Genomic DNA, 16,554 nt, shown 5'->3' with positions numbered 1-16,554 from the left:
GTTAGATCTAGATTAGTTTTGGTCAGCGGTCAGACAAAGAATCATGGAAACAATCAGCGCTAATTTTTAACTTATTAAAATTGCAACTTTTTTAAAGACCTACCGATGAGTTTCTTATCTTAGACCTGGCAATACTTACTAATACTTCAATAGAAATGAAAACTAATACTTCAATAGTGGTCCAAGCCTTATGTCTATATTATTACATAAAAGGACATACTTTCTGATAGGTATCATAAAGACTAACCTAAAAGCTTATAAAATAAAGTACGATATATGGACACCTAGGCCTTTATCAATAAAACATAGGTACATTTAGGACATAGCTTTAAATTAATATTTACTTTATTGCTTATACACTAGATCCTGTTTTAAATAACAGCCAAACCAGGTCCCAGTTCAACAATCTATGTCAAAGGCATAATAACTCTTCAATTGTTTGCCCGCAACGCCCTATTTGCTGCATTCTTATCTAAAAGTTGCAATATGGCGGCATGAATCATACAGACCTAGGTTCAAACAATGAGTGTGTGAGTGACAGGGCGTGCGGAGCGGTGGTTCTGATCTCGGTGCCTAAGGGACCTAGCTCACTAGACGGCCACGACCACGACCAATAGCCGCAACAACCAGGATAACTGAAGAAGTCATAATATGAACATCGGGCACTTGACCGCGCCGACATATTGGCCGCAGACCGGGCTACACGAGAGTAGTTGTAGCATTGCAACCTACTTGTAGCTACACGTGTAGTTTGCTTGAGCGTTCGCGCAGTGGTTTTGTGACAGCGAATACGGCCCGGACAGCCAGTGTTGCGATAAAATAACAACTTACAGTAGGCTGCAGTACAACCTGTCCTGGAAGTTGCCGCAAGCAAACCGTAGCTTTTGCGACCACAGCCAACGACTAGTCTTGATGGTGGCCATATATACTATAGTTTTTATTACAATTTTATATAAGTATATTTAGAATTACTTACAAACGAAACGTAATCTTTTTGACTGTTTTTACACCATTCAAGTAACTGTGAACAGGCCGGAATTTTGAGGTAGCTCTTTACACGACGAAAACGATTACAACAAAGAAACATTGATTCTATAGAAACAGTTTTTATAAACGCGTTAGAGTGTTAATCTTGTACTTTGGCAGAGAGGCAGAATAACAACTGACAATCGGCTTCATTACGATCGGTCGGGCGCAAAAAAAGCCGCATGCAAACCGTAGCTCATGCGACCACGGCCAACGATTATTCTAGTCTTGGTGGTCGCCGTATAGTGCGAGAGCTCCCTTAACATAAAGCGGTACTGACCGGCCGTAAATCGATTCGTGTTGGACCAGTGTTACTACCTGCAGAGTTTGCTGTTTACACCGAGGTCGGTTTATCTAATCGGGTCATCGGCCCCGAAACTCTATAGATTTTTTTTTTTTTTCAATAACCTCCAGTGATAACATCGAGCTATCTGGTGTAATTCTCAGAATGATATCGTTTTGACCCATTTATTTGACGTGTGACTTGTTGGTATTGTGTGAAGCAATTTTCATTTCTGTATTTGGACTAGGTACTTTTGAATTTTTTAGATACAAAGTACATAAACATAATTACTTCTATAGAACTTAGCTTTATCAATACTGAAATCCATACTTAAGCAAGTTTTTTATTTCCTTTTGAAAACAAGTTCATTATATACTTATCACGAATATATTAACAATTTGATACGGGTGAAGTCGCCGTATACACATTCTACAATCTCACCTGATGGTAAGTGGTGATGCAATCTGAGATGGAAGCGGGCTAACTTGTTAGGAGGAGGATGAAAATCCGCACCTCTTTTGGTTTCTATGTGTAGAAATCAGGTTTTTATTAAAAAGAGAAACACTTAGTAATTGTTTAACATTCATTTAGATAATGAATGTAACAACAAATATAACAAAACAGTAGTTTTTAGGTATATACACACAGAGCAATCATCTGTGCAAACATTTGCGCAGGCATCTGGGTAGCTAGACAACCAAACCGATGGATTGTTTGTAAATTTCTATCATACGATTTTCTACCTTGTCCAAATTGTCTTAGAAGCGAAAATTTGATTAACTTCTCCGATGTCGCAAATTGAATTGTTAATGGGTCATGAACTCTGTATTACCGAAACACATTAGTATACTGATAATATAAGCTCTATCTTATGTAGGTACTACGAGCATAATAAAAGTAAACTTGTGTCTGTATGTGCAATGTAGATACATAATATGTAAATGTATGTAAATATTAAAAGCTTAAGAGTTTAATGATGTACCTCGATCATCGATATCCTATTAAAAAGTGGATGCACAATCAGCGACCTAAAAACGTCCCCAAACACAACTTCTTGGCACTCAATTCAAGTAGTCGCATTTGCAAATTCAACCTTAAACTCAATTCTTAAGGTTGAATTTGCTCTGAATTTGGGATTTCATTGAATATTGGACTATATTTAAAGGTCTTTAGGTATAATTTTCTTTAATAATAATTCTAAAACTGCCAAAGCAAAATTGGCCAGTTTTAAAGTGACATTTTCTACATGATTGTGCGTCCTTTTATTATAAGAGGTCAATGATCTCTATCAATTAATATTTTAATGAAGTACTGCAAGGCCTGGCCTAGGATTTCATACCTAATGTTTGACATTACAACCGGGGATGTACTACTACAAACCATTCTACTATTGAGGATTTCTCGGAAATAACACAAAATTGAAAATTTAGAAAAAACCCGTATGTCATGAAATTATTAATTACACTCTCAATCAATTCATCAATATTCTCTTTCAGTGCGCTTTCATTTGAGACCCCACTCGAGTATATTTGCAGACATTCGGTTATCCTTCCCCACTTTCACCCTTCAGAACTTTTAAACGGCTCAACCGATTTTTATCAAACATGTCTAAGAACACTCGCACATAAGTCAGCTTTCATACAAAACAAACTAAATTACAATAGCTTTCTCCGTTCGGAAGCAATGATGCCACAGACAGACATACATGTAAAACTTATAACACCCCTCTTTTTGCGTCTGCAAAAAACCGGCGTAGCCTAAAGAAGAGACAATTTAACCTGCGGTAGAGTCACTACTCACCTTGACTTTTCAAAAGTGAAAATCTTGAAATAAATGAATTTGAATTATCCCAACAAAGTCGCAGGCAACATCTAGTTTTGATAAATTAATGTTGTGTACAATAATTTGCCTCGTTGACTTGTCCGTTTAGTTAAACGTACTACGGTACAGTGTTAGCATGTGTTTAGTGCCAAGTGATAAACACCAATATTTTAACTTTTTGTAAACAATCATACGAAGTTTATCGATCAGTGAAGTGATATTATGAAACGGACGAGGAAGTCTGAAAGTAAATTAGTGAAATTAAAACGCAAGCTGATAAAGAAATATTACAAGAGTTCGTAATATACTTACTGTTCGTAATTCTTAGTTTAATTTTTTTAAATTTAATTTGTTGTTAGCCGAATAAACTTGATCATTCAAAAAAAAGTTCGTAAACACTGACGTATTACAGTATGTAAATATTTACGTAAATTGTACATATACATACATAAATTAAATAGAAGCGTCTGTGATTACAAAATGTTTGACTCGAGTGCTTAATTATTTACACGATACATAAACACACGCGCACTTTTTTTTTGTTTTTAAGTGTTTATCCGGGCTATTTCTGGAAAGGCTATATCGATTTTGATAATGAGACTTTTGCTGGAAAAAAGAGGAGGTTATTGTGCAACATATAGGTTACTTTTTACCCTGGACTTCATCCGGCAATGGTTTCCGCGAGATTTGTGAAATACTGATTTTCAAGCGGATAAAGTTTTGACATCAAAAATGAAAATTTGAAGTGGCGCAGTGGTATGCGCGGTGGATTTACAAGACGGACGTCCTGGGTTCGATTGAGGTTTTCTCAATTGGTTAAGGTCTGCTGGTGGGAGGCTTCAACCGTTGCACCACCCTACCGACAAAGACTCCGGTACGATGTCGTCTAGAAGCCGAAAGGGATTATCATCCTCCTCCTAACATGTTAGCCCGCTTCCATCTTAGATTGCATCATCACTTACCATCCGGTGAGATTGTAGTCAAGGGCTAACTTGTAAAGATTTAAAAAAAAATAAAGTAGCAAGCAAGCTAGTTGCAAATAAGTTTAGCAGAGTGACAATAATCAAATTATTTCTATGTTAAGTAAACGTGTGCTAGGTGTTGCAGAACCGTTCGCGTCTACTCCCACGCTCGCAAATTCAAGGTTTGATGTTGCTCGCTTCCGATAATATTCGAGACTGGAATGCCGGCCTCAAAAAACCGAACGGTGTCACCTAAAGATTCTTTTGAACTGTTATCTCGAATTGTCACTTTGTATGATTAATTAGTTCATTAAGTCATTAATGTGTGTCTCTTTTTTGTCCATTGCTTCGTTACATGGAATCGCAATTGAAGATTAAACAACGTAAGTGGAAATTGAATTAAATTGTGGTATCAACGTTTATAACAGTAATAATATTAATAATTAATAAATCAGTATTAATTTTAATATTAGTTACTTGTAGATTCGTCCTATTAATAATTTATCTTTTTAAAGAACGAAAAAGCTTTCATTGAATATGTTATCACGTATAACTTAGCTTTATTACTTACTAGTTTATAACTATGAAGTAATAAAGGTATAAGTTATACGTGTTATAATAACATCTTTATCTTTACACACAACTAATATGAATCAGAATAACCAGCGTATCGTCTATAACCAAGCAGCTTTCGTAAGCCACATCGGGAACATAACTAGTATCTACCCAACAGTTTCAATAAATTCTCGTAAGCATGGTACTCTACCTTTTACTACGAAAAAATTCTTAATAACTATATGATATACTCATAAGAGGCAAGCAATGAAAATTTCAGTCACCTACCACTTACCAGAGTACTTAAAGAAGCATTAAAGGTTCCAAATTGTAAATTTACATACGTTAAGCCATTAGGACATTTACGAGTAGGTACTTACAGGAAAGTGCTAGAATGGCGACCCCGCACTAGTAAGCGCTGTGTTGGTCGACCCCCACCCATGGACTGACGACATCAAGCGAGTCGCAGGGATTCGCTGGATGCAGGTGGCTCAGTGTCGTGATGTTTGGAAGTCCCTACAAAAGGCCTAAGTCCTGCAGTGGACGTCCATGGGCTCATATGATGATGATGATGATGACAGGAAGTTAGCAAGTTACTGTCTGATTTTTCTTGCCACAGTAGACTTAAACTAATACAGCGTGTCTGCTGAATCTCTAGTACATAATATAATAGTCCAGTCACTGAAGTCTTAGAAGAGAGATCGACTTCTGAATGAAACGGAATAAGCTAACTTTTGTTTACTAAACCTTTATTTTGATATACTTATTACAAATGTTGTCTCGAAAATCACATTATAAAACGTCGGGCGTCTTAGAAATTCAAGAACAAAGGTTCTGCAAATAAATTTCTTTTGGATTATCTGTTTCTTTACCTCAAATCGTATTCGTATTAGAATTTATGTGTTATGATCGTATATTTTTCGTTTTTGTTTTTACATTATTTTTCCAACATTCAACAAATGGCTGGTGGATAATTGATCGATAGCTATTATTAATTGTAAAATGGTTACGTAAACGCTATTAGTAATTTAACAGAAAAAAAATATTTAAAGTTATAAAAGGTGACTAACTGATTTATTTTCTGTTACTGCCAAAAACCGGCAAATCTAAGAGACAACGTTCATCTTTACCTTGTATTTGTATATGGAACAATCCTGAGATAAGCCTATTTGTATGGATTTAAAAGCCTTTGGTATGGTCCTGGATACGACAGAACATCGTCTAGGTACGTTTTACTCCGAAATCGGGAGCCTCAGGAAATGTTAAATGTTGTTGTGCGAACTAATATTATAAATTACGAAAATATGTCTGTCTGTCTGTTACCTTTTCGCAGCTTAACTATTGAACTGATTTTGATGAAATTTGATATAGACATAAATAGGACATTGGAGCAGAACATAGAGTAGAATTTTCATCTCAGAACAGTCCATGACTCGACGTGACAAAAGCAAAACAAATCGATTAGTCGCTATTTAAAAAATAAGTAGGTTAATAGTGTGTACTTCTTGTGATATATATTTGAACTCTGTGTCCTCCTCAGATGAGCACCGGTCCGCAGGAGGCAGCTGGGAGGAGCCAGTGAGCGCGGTGCGGAACGCGCCGCTCAGGCGCTCGCAACGGCTCAATTCTACGCTGGACTCGAGGTGAGTCACCTCTTTGAAGCTCTCTCACATTGAACTCAACTCAACTCAAAATATAACCATATGAAAACCACATTCGGTCATCGCATTCGTCGTTCATTCATTGATAAGCGAGTGTGTTTTAGCTTGCTGCTTGCATCTCTCGTCTCTCTGTCGTCATACCCTATGTCTTTGTTGTGCGCGCACGGGGATTCCGCAGTATAGAAATGCGGATTCATGACGACAGAGCTCAGACCAATTACCTTAGGACCTGCCTCGCTAGACGTTACCCCTCTGTCAAAAGTATATGATCACAATCAAAGTGTTTATACAAACTGCGTATAAATAATCGATGTTTCACTACATGTTAAAATTACACCTGTGTATGTATTGCAATTTAAATTTATAGTTGTGTGCAGTGTAAGGACACAGTATATTCAGTCAGTACAGTCTAAAAACGACAGACAATTTTGTTGGTGAATTTGAGTGCGATACAAGTCCAAAAGTAACTGATCTGAGCGACGTAGAGCGGACGACAGACGCATTATTCACTCATTCATTGACAAACGCATGTGTTGTCGCTTATTCGCATCTTTCGCTCCTCTCTGTCGTCATACCCCTATCACTGTAATGAGCATTCGAAAATTCCTTTATTTTAAATGTATCATTTAATATATTTTTTTTTAATTTATCAATTTTGCTATGCGTTAGACTCGAAATTACCCAAAATTGTCTGGACTGTAATTGAAAATTTCATTTGATTTTTTCGCCTCGTAGTTCATTTTTTATTAATTTAAGAAAAACTTAATTAAATATATATATGGGTATAGATAGAGATTTGGATGTTATATTGGTAAATGGCATCAATGACCTATAATCCGTGCCATTGTTTCTCGATCAGCCAAGCATTTAATCGGTGGCCGATCAGTTTGCTTAATTCGCTTGATTGCTCAAATGTTATATTGCAAGGTGGGCTTACAGTTCAAAAGCTATGTGACTTGAACCAACCTTGGAAACTGAGAAAAAAGTTAGTTAAGAAATTATTCTTTTAACACTACACATTGTTAAAAGAATAATTTCTTGACTAACGTAAAGGTTATATAAATATAAAAAAAGTTAATTTTATTTCGTAAAACGACGCTATATAATAATAATGATGTAACAAGCAATTTGTAGGCTACAATATAAAAATAACTATAATAGTGAAAATTTATAATATAATAACTTGTATTTAATTAACCAAGACGTCTTTTCACTTCATACGATATAGTAAACAAAGACTCCCGCTGACTTTCTGTCAGCTTCTGATCGGATAATCTGCAGACTGCAGATTACTGTAACCAATTTTCATGATTCATTGAAAAATATCGAATGGACACAATTTCTTAAATTCTATAATAAACAGTGAGGTTACTGAATATGCAAAAACCTTAAAGAGTATTTACAAAAAATAATCATGTGGCTTATACAGAATATATATCTTTTATATGTTTAGCTTTAGAGGACTATGTAATTTTGTAATACTTTAATATAATAATGTTATCATTTATTTATTGGTTTATTTTTGTACACCTCCCTATTTGTTATATATTTGTGTATAATTACGTTCCTGTCTCTTTTTAATATTTTTTCTTTTTAATATTTGTTGAAGTTTGTCTAGGATCTAGGATCACATCATGCTAGTTGCAATGTATTTTAATTATTGTTTTCTTTCTTTCTTTCGTTTGATGTGTATTCTGAATAAACTTTTCTTTCTTTCTTTACTTAACTTAATTATTGTCATTTGAATAACATAAAAAGTTATAGATGTATTAGAATACTTAATGATTTGATTTCGATAATACTTATTAGTATTACCTAATTGTTGCAAAAGTGATTGTAAGATTAGCATTATTATACTTATTTGCATAATAACAATCATGACAGTGATCGTTATACTAATAGCACTAAAAATCATTCAAACCCACGACATAACTATCATTTTAAACGGAGGAAATAGGTTCGGACTGTCTTTACTAAGTATGATTGATGCTTTTTCCGGAATTAGAACCAATTCGTACACATGGGGGAGCTTGCAACTGCTTGTAGCCACTTTAAACCCACCACTCTGATAGTTTCATTTATTGCTGTAAAGCTTTTTAAATAACACTTGAAACTATCTTGTCTTGGTAGCTATAAAAACTTATAGACCATGTATGGATATTATTTTTAACTTCAGACGTAAGTAGAAGGCTTTTATAAGTTTGACTGCTATGTTTGTATGTGTCTGTCTGTCTTACCACTTTACTTTTTATCAAAATCGGTGTAGACGTTTACTAGATAGGGAAGGAGAAAGTGGGGTTGAACAATCGAATATTTTCAAACATACTAAGTAGTTACTTGAAAGTCGGGGGGCGATATGGGGATCTTGAAAGGTAACTTCCTACTTTTCCATTGGAAACAATTTTCCTACGAATATATTTACTTACTTTACTAATTTAGTTTCTGATTTATTCTCATGCTTCATCTTCGCATGCTATGCTATGTCACAATACCATTGAATTTCCTTTACTTGTCATTTGTTGTGAGTGTGACCAATTTGCATTGCAATGCGTAACTAGTTCAATGAAACGATTAAAAAAAACATACGCGTATAAGACTCAGACCAATATAGAAGGACCTGTATCGCACTCATAGTCACGAACAAAATTGTCTTTCATTTTCTGAGGAAAAAGAGCTTAAATTTTGTATATATCTTATACTAAACTAGAAGTTTTTGCCCGTTTTTTACACAATTCAATTACACAAAAAAGGTATTTTTACGGAGCTCTTTAACCGACGAACACGATTACAACTATTTAACATCGATTCTATACAGACAGTTTTTATAATCGCATATCGTTGATCATATACTTTGACAGAAAAGTAACGTCTAGCGAGGCAGGTTCTATACAATAATTGGTCTGAGGTATAAGATAACATACACGTAACATCCCGTTTAAGTACATTGTGTCTATGATGATTTGAGGTTAGCACACGCTTTCAAAACCCGTGACCATTGTGGTCTCACTCGACAATTAGCGGTGTAACGTACAACAATTAACACGAATTTCCTGTGCTCCGAGGGCACTGCCTTCGTGCCTGTCTGGCTGGCCGCTAAATCATTTTATTAGTTGGGTACTTGGGTACTTTTTGTTGTACATGCGTGCCTATAATGATTTTATAAGCGTTTTTGATCAACTTGCCTCGTTTTTGGCCTGCTTGCGTAACGTGTCAAACAAAGGTACATATGAAACTCCAAGCTTCACTTGAATAAAATGAAAAAACCCACGACGCGACGGTTAAACGTATCAATAATTAAAAAAAAAACCCGACTGCCTAACCTGCTCGCACCCATAGTCATCCGCCTCGCGTATTTTGTATAGACAATTAATAAATTAAGTAAAGTTTTCCTAACTGTAGTTTTTTTTAATATGTTGATGATATGCCATTTTGAAATCCTCATGATGAGTCCTTGAATTTTATATCCATATTGCAATATACCTACGAAATACATTTTTTTAGGTAAATCCGTTCAGCGGTTTGGAAGACCTGAGATCTATTCCCCGACTTAAAGAGAACATCCGTCGGACAGACAGACAGACTGACAACAAAGTACTTGATCCTGTTAGGGCTCCGTTTTCTTTTAAAGTTCGGAACTCTACAAAGTACGTGGTGGTGAGTTTTATTTATTACTTACGAGTATATTTAGTAGCAAACGACAGCCACACGCGGTCTAGTATGCCGTCAAGTCTTTAGTACGCCTAGGGATGTGAAAGTGAAAAAATGTATCGAAACCATTACTATAACCATATTTCGATATTTTTCTTCAGTTTCACATCCCTAAGTGAGCTGCAGATTTGACGGTATACTTGATCGTGTGTGGCTGGCGTTAGTCAGGTTGAGCCTCAAACCACCCGCACTACAGCCGGTGCGCCGCGTCGGGGCGTGTTTATTACAGGTTGTAACATTAACATGGTCTTATGTCAGTTCGCTACTTATTTTTTCCGCTCCCACAGAAATGATGTTGTATTTACCATTTAAGTGAAACGCCAAACACGCACGCTTTCTAAATTGAGTCATAAACCGTATAATACGGCCCGTCAAATATTTTAAACCCCTGACGCGTATCGGCACACTTTTCCAAAAAAAGCTCTGACGCATTTTTCATCTGAATCTTCCTTATTTAAAAAAAAAAATCAATCAAATATGTATTTCTTTTTCTTTTGTTAATTAACTTGGTACTTAACTAGCAATTAAAAAAATAATAATAATATCTGGAGTGTTTTATTTCTTTGTTTGTTTGTTTGCGTTGGCAATAAACGATGAGTAGATAACACATAAAAAAAATACAACCGACTTCAAAACCTAAAAACGTACCCACTAAACTAAAAAGCGAAAAATAACATCATAATATGTTCTACCTGCTGATCAGTATGAAGGCGGTGCTTAGCCGGTGTTGTCTTAATTTAAGCCATTTCTGACAGGACCACATCACATGGCTCACACATGGCTTGAATTAATACATCACCGGCTTAGCACCGCCTTCATACTGATCAGCAGGTAGAACATATTATGATGTTATTTTTCGCTTTTTAGTTTAGTGGGTACGTTTTTAGGTTTTGAAGTCGGTTGTATTTTTTTTATTAAAATTTTTATTATTTTTCCATTTTTAGTGTAAAATTGAATCTCAAACGAATACATCAGACCCCTAATGACAGTTACAACCCATCTTGAAATTCTCAGCAACCCATCGTAAAATTCTCAGCAATACAAATTAATCAAGCCCAAGCACAAGGTAGCTACCGTAAACCGTTAAGGGGTTCCCTTAATTGACCTTGGTCTTCATCATCAGACCCCGAGTAACAGACACAACTCATTTAGGTAGAAAGTTCTCAGCAATACGAATTAATCAAGGCCAAACACAAGGTAGTTACTGTAAACTGTTAAGGAGTTCCCTTAATTGTCCTTGGTCTTCATCACCAAACCCCTAAATGACAGTCACAACCTATCTATGTGGAAAGCTCTCATTAATACAAATTAATCAAGCCCAAACACAAGGTAACTGTTGTAAATCGCCGAGGAGTTCCCTCGTCTGTTTTATGGCTCCATCATCAGATCGATTTTAAACCCTCATGAAATTATAGTGCTTAAAAGTACTAAATGGAAAAGTATACGAACACACTAGACACCCATATAATTTTTGAAAGTTCCCCTCAATTTCTCCAGGATTCCATCATCAGATCTTGACATGATGGCAATGGGACCAAACCAAAAATGGGGACTATACCGTTTCAAACAAAAAAAGAATTTTTGAAATCGGTCCAGGCGTCTTTAAGTAATCGGTGTACATACATAAAAAAAAAAAAAAAAAATACCGACTGAATTGAGAACCTCCTCCTTTTTGAAGTCGGTTAAAAAATAAGATACAGTTTTTCAAATAGGTACATACTTTTCTGATTGTCTTTCAGTTCACTTTCTTTCTTTCTTTCACCAAGGTCGGAGGCAAGGAAGAATACTTTCCAAAAAAAACAAATGTTTCATAAGTCAGACAAGAGACAGTATTGCAAAATAATCGATTACTATGAATTATCCGCTCCCTCCTGCACTTCAGTTTAAGTAACACATTCTTTCATCTCGGAAAATCCGTGGCTCCCGCGGGATTTGTGAAAAACTGAATTTCACTCGGACGAAGTCGCGGGCGTCAACTAGTAAGATATAAATATAGATTGTAACATTGTCAAGTTGATGTTACTTTATACATAAAAATAATGTCAAGGTTATCTCGAACAATTAGCACATTAGTGTTAATGATAGTAAATAATTCACTACTTTAAATGACTACTGGGTAATTATTCAGGCCCCTATTGTCAGCGTTACCTCATGCCTCTGTAATATATTAAAATATATAGTAAACAAAAGATAGTGCCTTTGCCCTACCTTAGAACTTTAGGCCTTAGCCTTTGTTACAAGAAACGCAATTCATACTAATAAACCTGAGTTTAACGGATCGGGCCCCGCGTCTTGATAATAATGTTCTAAATAGCCTGATATAACTTTTTAGGGTTCCGTAGCCCACAAGGAAAAGGAGGTATATTCATTACGTGTTATAAAGTGGTAAAAAGAAAATTTGAAAAAAATATATTTGGGGTTCTCCCTCCCAACATGCAAAGTGAGGATGAATTTTTTATCGTTTATCCCATGGTGTGGGATATCGTTATCGGTATTTTTGTGCATTACATAAATGATCAAAAGTGCTAACTTAATCCACGGAACCCTACACTACCCGTGGCCCGTAACGCACTTGGCCGGTTTTATTAAATCTGATAACACCAAATATTAGTGATCAAACAGATCAACAACCTCTATCCAGTTTATTGTAATATAAAAAAATAATAGCAATTTAAACAGTATTTTCAAAAATATTTGATAATACAAATAACTTTATTATTTTCACGGCTTTTTTGATAACAATACTAATTAATAGGTAACAACTATCTATACTAATATAATAAAGCTGAAGAGTTTGTTTGTTTGTTTGATTGATTGAACGCGCTAATCTCAGGAACTACTGGTCCGATTTGAAAAATTTTCACTGTTAGATAGCCCATTTATCGAGGAAGGCTATATGCTATAAATTATCCCCATATTCCTACGGGAACGGGATCCACGCGGGTGACACCGCGCGGCGTCAGCTAGTCTGTTATACAATACAAAGAGCACATTTACCAAAATGTAAGAGCTATAAATAAACGGGGCTAGTTTGACCATTCGTTTTAATTAATCGGTTCCGATGATAGCCTGTTAACTCCAATTGACATAAATTAAATGGTTAACTTTTTATTTCGATTGTGTTGCGCAACAGTGTACAGCCGTGAAAATTGACCTTTTTTGACCATGTGCAATATTTCAATGTTTTAAAACAATAAATAAGATGCATCAGATGATTGTTCCTGGATTTTATCAATTAAAAATGTTTTTATACTTTTTTGTTTAGGTTAATAAGTGAGTTTTTTGTAACCATACTCAGAAGCACAATGGGGATGATGACTAGGTTTGTATATTGATTTTTTACATTCGGGTAAATAAGGGCAATGTTAACTAATTTATACATAAAAGGCAAAGATTGTGTGGATATTTACAAAATAAATGAGATTATAAAATTTCAAAATCTTTTATTGTAATTTGATGAAAATTCATACAGTTTTAGCATCCTTATATTAAATGTGACATTTTTTAATATATGAACACACAAATAACAAAGATTAGTAATTTCGTTTGAACGCACATACAAATCTAACGATCATTAGTTCGTGCCATTTTGTATGGGGCGTTTTTCAAGGATCCGCGGCAGCGCCGCAAATCTGACCCTTTAAATCCCTGTAGCTCCGAAAGTAATGATCGCCGATACCCTGTTCCTTTTACAAAATTGCTTTACTATTAGCATACTCTTATAGGTATTTATATACATTTTAAAAACTGTCATCATCCCTATTATCCGCCCACCTTAATATACTCGCGTCATAAAAAGTGATCGGATAATTGTGCCTCTGAGTATATTTCAATTTATTTATTTTGCATTTATCTACGAAAAACTAAAGAATCCAAGCGACGACGTCAGTCAGATCCGACAGAAAATCCTCTGCGAACTTTTCACTCTGACACCAGAACATTCTTTGTTAAATTCATTGTCAAATGTTTTCTCCACAATATTCAGTTGCGAAATGCTTCGGTTTATGATTGAAACGTTCAAGTGAACGATTTTCTGTTAGACCTGAATGAAGTCGTCGCCAGGATTCGTCAGTTTTTCCGGAAAAATAATCAATTATTCCCTATTCATAGTGAACGCAAAGTAAAGCGTGATTTAGTTCACAAACCATTATTCATTTTTGTATCACTCAATGAAAAGCAAACTAAAACATTATAATAAAAAAATACAGCCGACTTCAAAAATACAAAAATGTTTCTACTAAATTAAAAAGTGAAAAATAACATCGTATGTGCTACCTTCTGATCAGTATGAAGGCGGTACCAAGTCAGTGCTGTGTTAATCAAAGCCGTTCCTGAAAATCCTAAATCTTTATGGTTTAAACGGCTTGAATTAATATATTCAAATTAGCGAACTCCCAGCTGAGTTACTCTAAAAGTACCTATCTGTTTACATACATCTATCTTTACATAGTGAGGTAATCGATTTGCTTCTGCGTATTTTCGCCAGTTTACCTCAATCGATTTCCTAGACTTGTCTATTTTGAACGGTTGTTGGAAATAAACGTACACCGGTGTATAGATGTTAGCCGTTTAATAACACAGAGATGCACAAAAGGAACATAATTCAAGCATGTTATTCTGTTTGCGTTATGACACAAGCTATAGGTCACACAGATAAGCCTGGTGAGGCCACAGACAGTGCGTCGTCTGTCTTGTTTATCACTGATTATTCAATAGTTGCTTCGCTTTGTAATTTGCCATTTACCCAGAGGTGATATTAATTTTTATTGGTCGGTCGAAACTTTGCTCTTTGACAGTATAATGGAACGTGAATAATTCACACCAATATTTTAATAAACGGTCTTCCTTCAGTGGCGTGCATAAGGTTTTTAGCGCAAAGGAAAGTGACTTCAACAATACAGGTTCGTAATGAGTCTTTAGGGTAGGCAGTGCATTTTTGCATCTATGAACTGCACGCCACTGTCTGCCTTTGGTCCCGGTCATTATTATCAGTAAATAAAAAAAAAATCAAAATGAAAATTTATTTATTTCAAGGCTTAGTTTAGATTTAAAAATTATTTCTGTGTTAGATAGCCCATTTATTGAGGAAAGCTATAGGCTATATTATCCCCGTATTCCTACAGGAAAGTGAAACCACGCTGGTAAAACCGCGCGTCGGCAGCTAGTGATCGATAAAGATTTAAACATTATCACCTGCCGACCGATCGCGACCAACACAAGACGATATTTAGGTATTATTTTTTTAATGAAGTTCGTTGTTGACCACAACTAACATAGAGTTGTGTATAAATTTCCTCTTTTGAGCGCCTCATTTTTCATGCGCTAGTGAAACGTTTAACAGTATTTAATATCATTGCTGGTAAGTATATTGATTTTCAATGGCCGGTCAAAACTTTGCGTTTTATGGCAGTACAATGGAACGTGGGTAATTCACACCGTGCAACCTATTATCAAGATTGCTGTGGCCTCGACAGTTTCAATTAGTCAAGCAGTTACTGGACTACGGCTTGAGCGGTTGATCTTTGTTACTATCGCTCGTTACTTTATAAACTTAACCCTTAAATTGGATTAAGTATTATAAAGTAAGACCGCTAGTATAGTCGGAAATATATGGACCTTTATGAGTAATGACGATTCGGTACATTGTGCGTTAAGCAGCGCAATACAAGATTTTTAGGTGTCTGCGGTAACGTAGGGTGGCGGCGGCAGGGCATCACTTCGCTTTTTTCGAGGCTTTCACCTCCCGCGTCTTGACTTTATGTAGCCGCGTTGAAAACATTAACAAACCTACCAGTTGTCCCTATAATGTTCGATTTCTCCAGGACCTAATGCAATGCATAGCAAATCCTATCAAACAAAAAAAATTCAAATCGGTTCAGGCGTCTTCGAGTAATCATACATATATATATATATATACGTGTGTATATGAACAGACATTAAAAAAATCGGATGAATTGATAACCTCCTCCTTTTTTTGAAGTCGGTTAAAAATTAATACACATATCTCTTGGTCACGCCATCACGCGTGGACGGCTGGACCGAATTCACTATTTTTTTTTTATGTGTTTGTTACTGTCAGGAGGTTCTTATGACAGAAAAATTGAAAATATTTAAGGGGTAGGGATAGTTGAAAGTTTATCGAGTTTCACGCGGACGAAGCCGCGGGCGTCCGCTAGTACTTAATGTATTTAGATTAATTTTAAAATAAATAATTTTAGTAATTTTCGAAGGCTATTAACACCAAAATTCGACACAATAGTTACTTTTGGAAATTATACACTAGATTGGAAGATTACTATTATTATTTTTCGTGGACATTTTAAATTTTCAAACATGTGTGCTCTTTTCGATATTGAATCATGTATATCAATTAATAAAACGAATGCTCTCGCTTGTAAGATATGTTTTTTTTATTATACCTATGTTTTGTCATTTACGTGCCGACGATTACGACTCTAAATCCAATAAAAAGAAACTGTAAGTCAAAGTCTAGGTGACTGGTAGTAAACGGTCGATTACGTAATGTTTATCGTGACGG

General features: G+C 35.5%; 1 protein-coding gene across 1 annotated transcript in view; it reads left to right on the top strand.

The window, feature by feature from the left end:
• Positions 1 to 16,554, top strand: part of LOC112044435 (rho guanine nucleotide exchange factor 10) — a 68,918-nt gene that overhangs the window by 14,067 nt on the left and 38,297 nt on the right. The window contains exon 3 of the mRNA XM_052885494.1: positions 6,188 to 6,290. Coding sequence (XP_052741454.1) covers positions 6,188 to 6,290 — 103 coding nt within the window. The remainder of the gene's footprint in view (positions 1 to 6,187; positions 6,291 to 16,554) is intronic.

Source organism: Bicyclus anynana, chromosome 14, assembly GCF_947172395.1.
Source record: "Bicyclus anynana chromosome 14, ilBicAnyn1.1, whole genome shotgun sequence".
Classification (NCBI taxonomy): domain Eukaryota; kingdom Metazoa; phylum Arthropoda; class Insecta; order Lepidoptera; family Nymphalidae; genus Bicyclus; species Bicyclus anynana.
The sequence above is the reverse complement of the archived record's forward strand: the minus strand, read 5'-3'. Positions and strand labels throughout refer to the sequence as shown.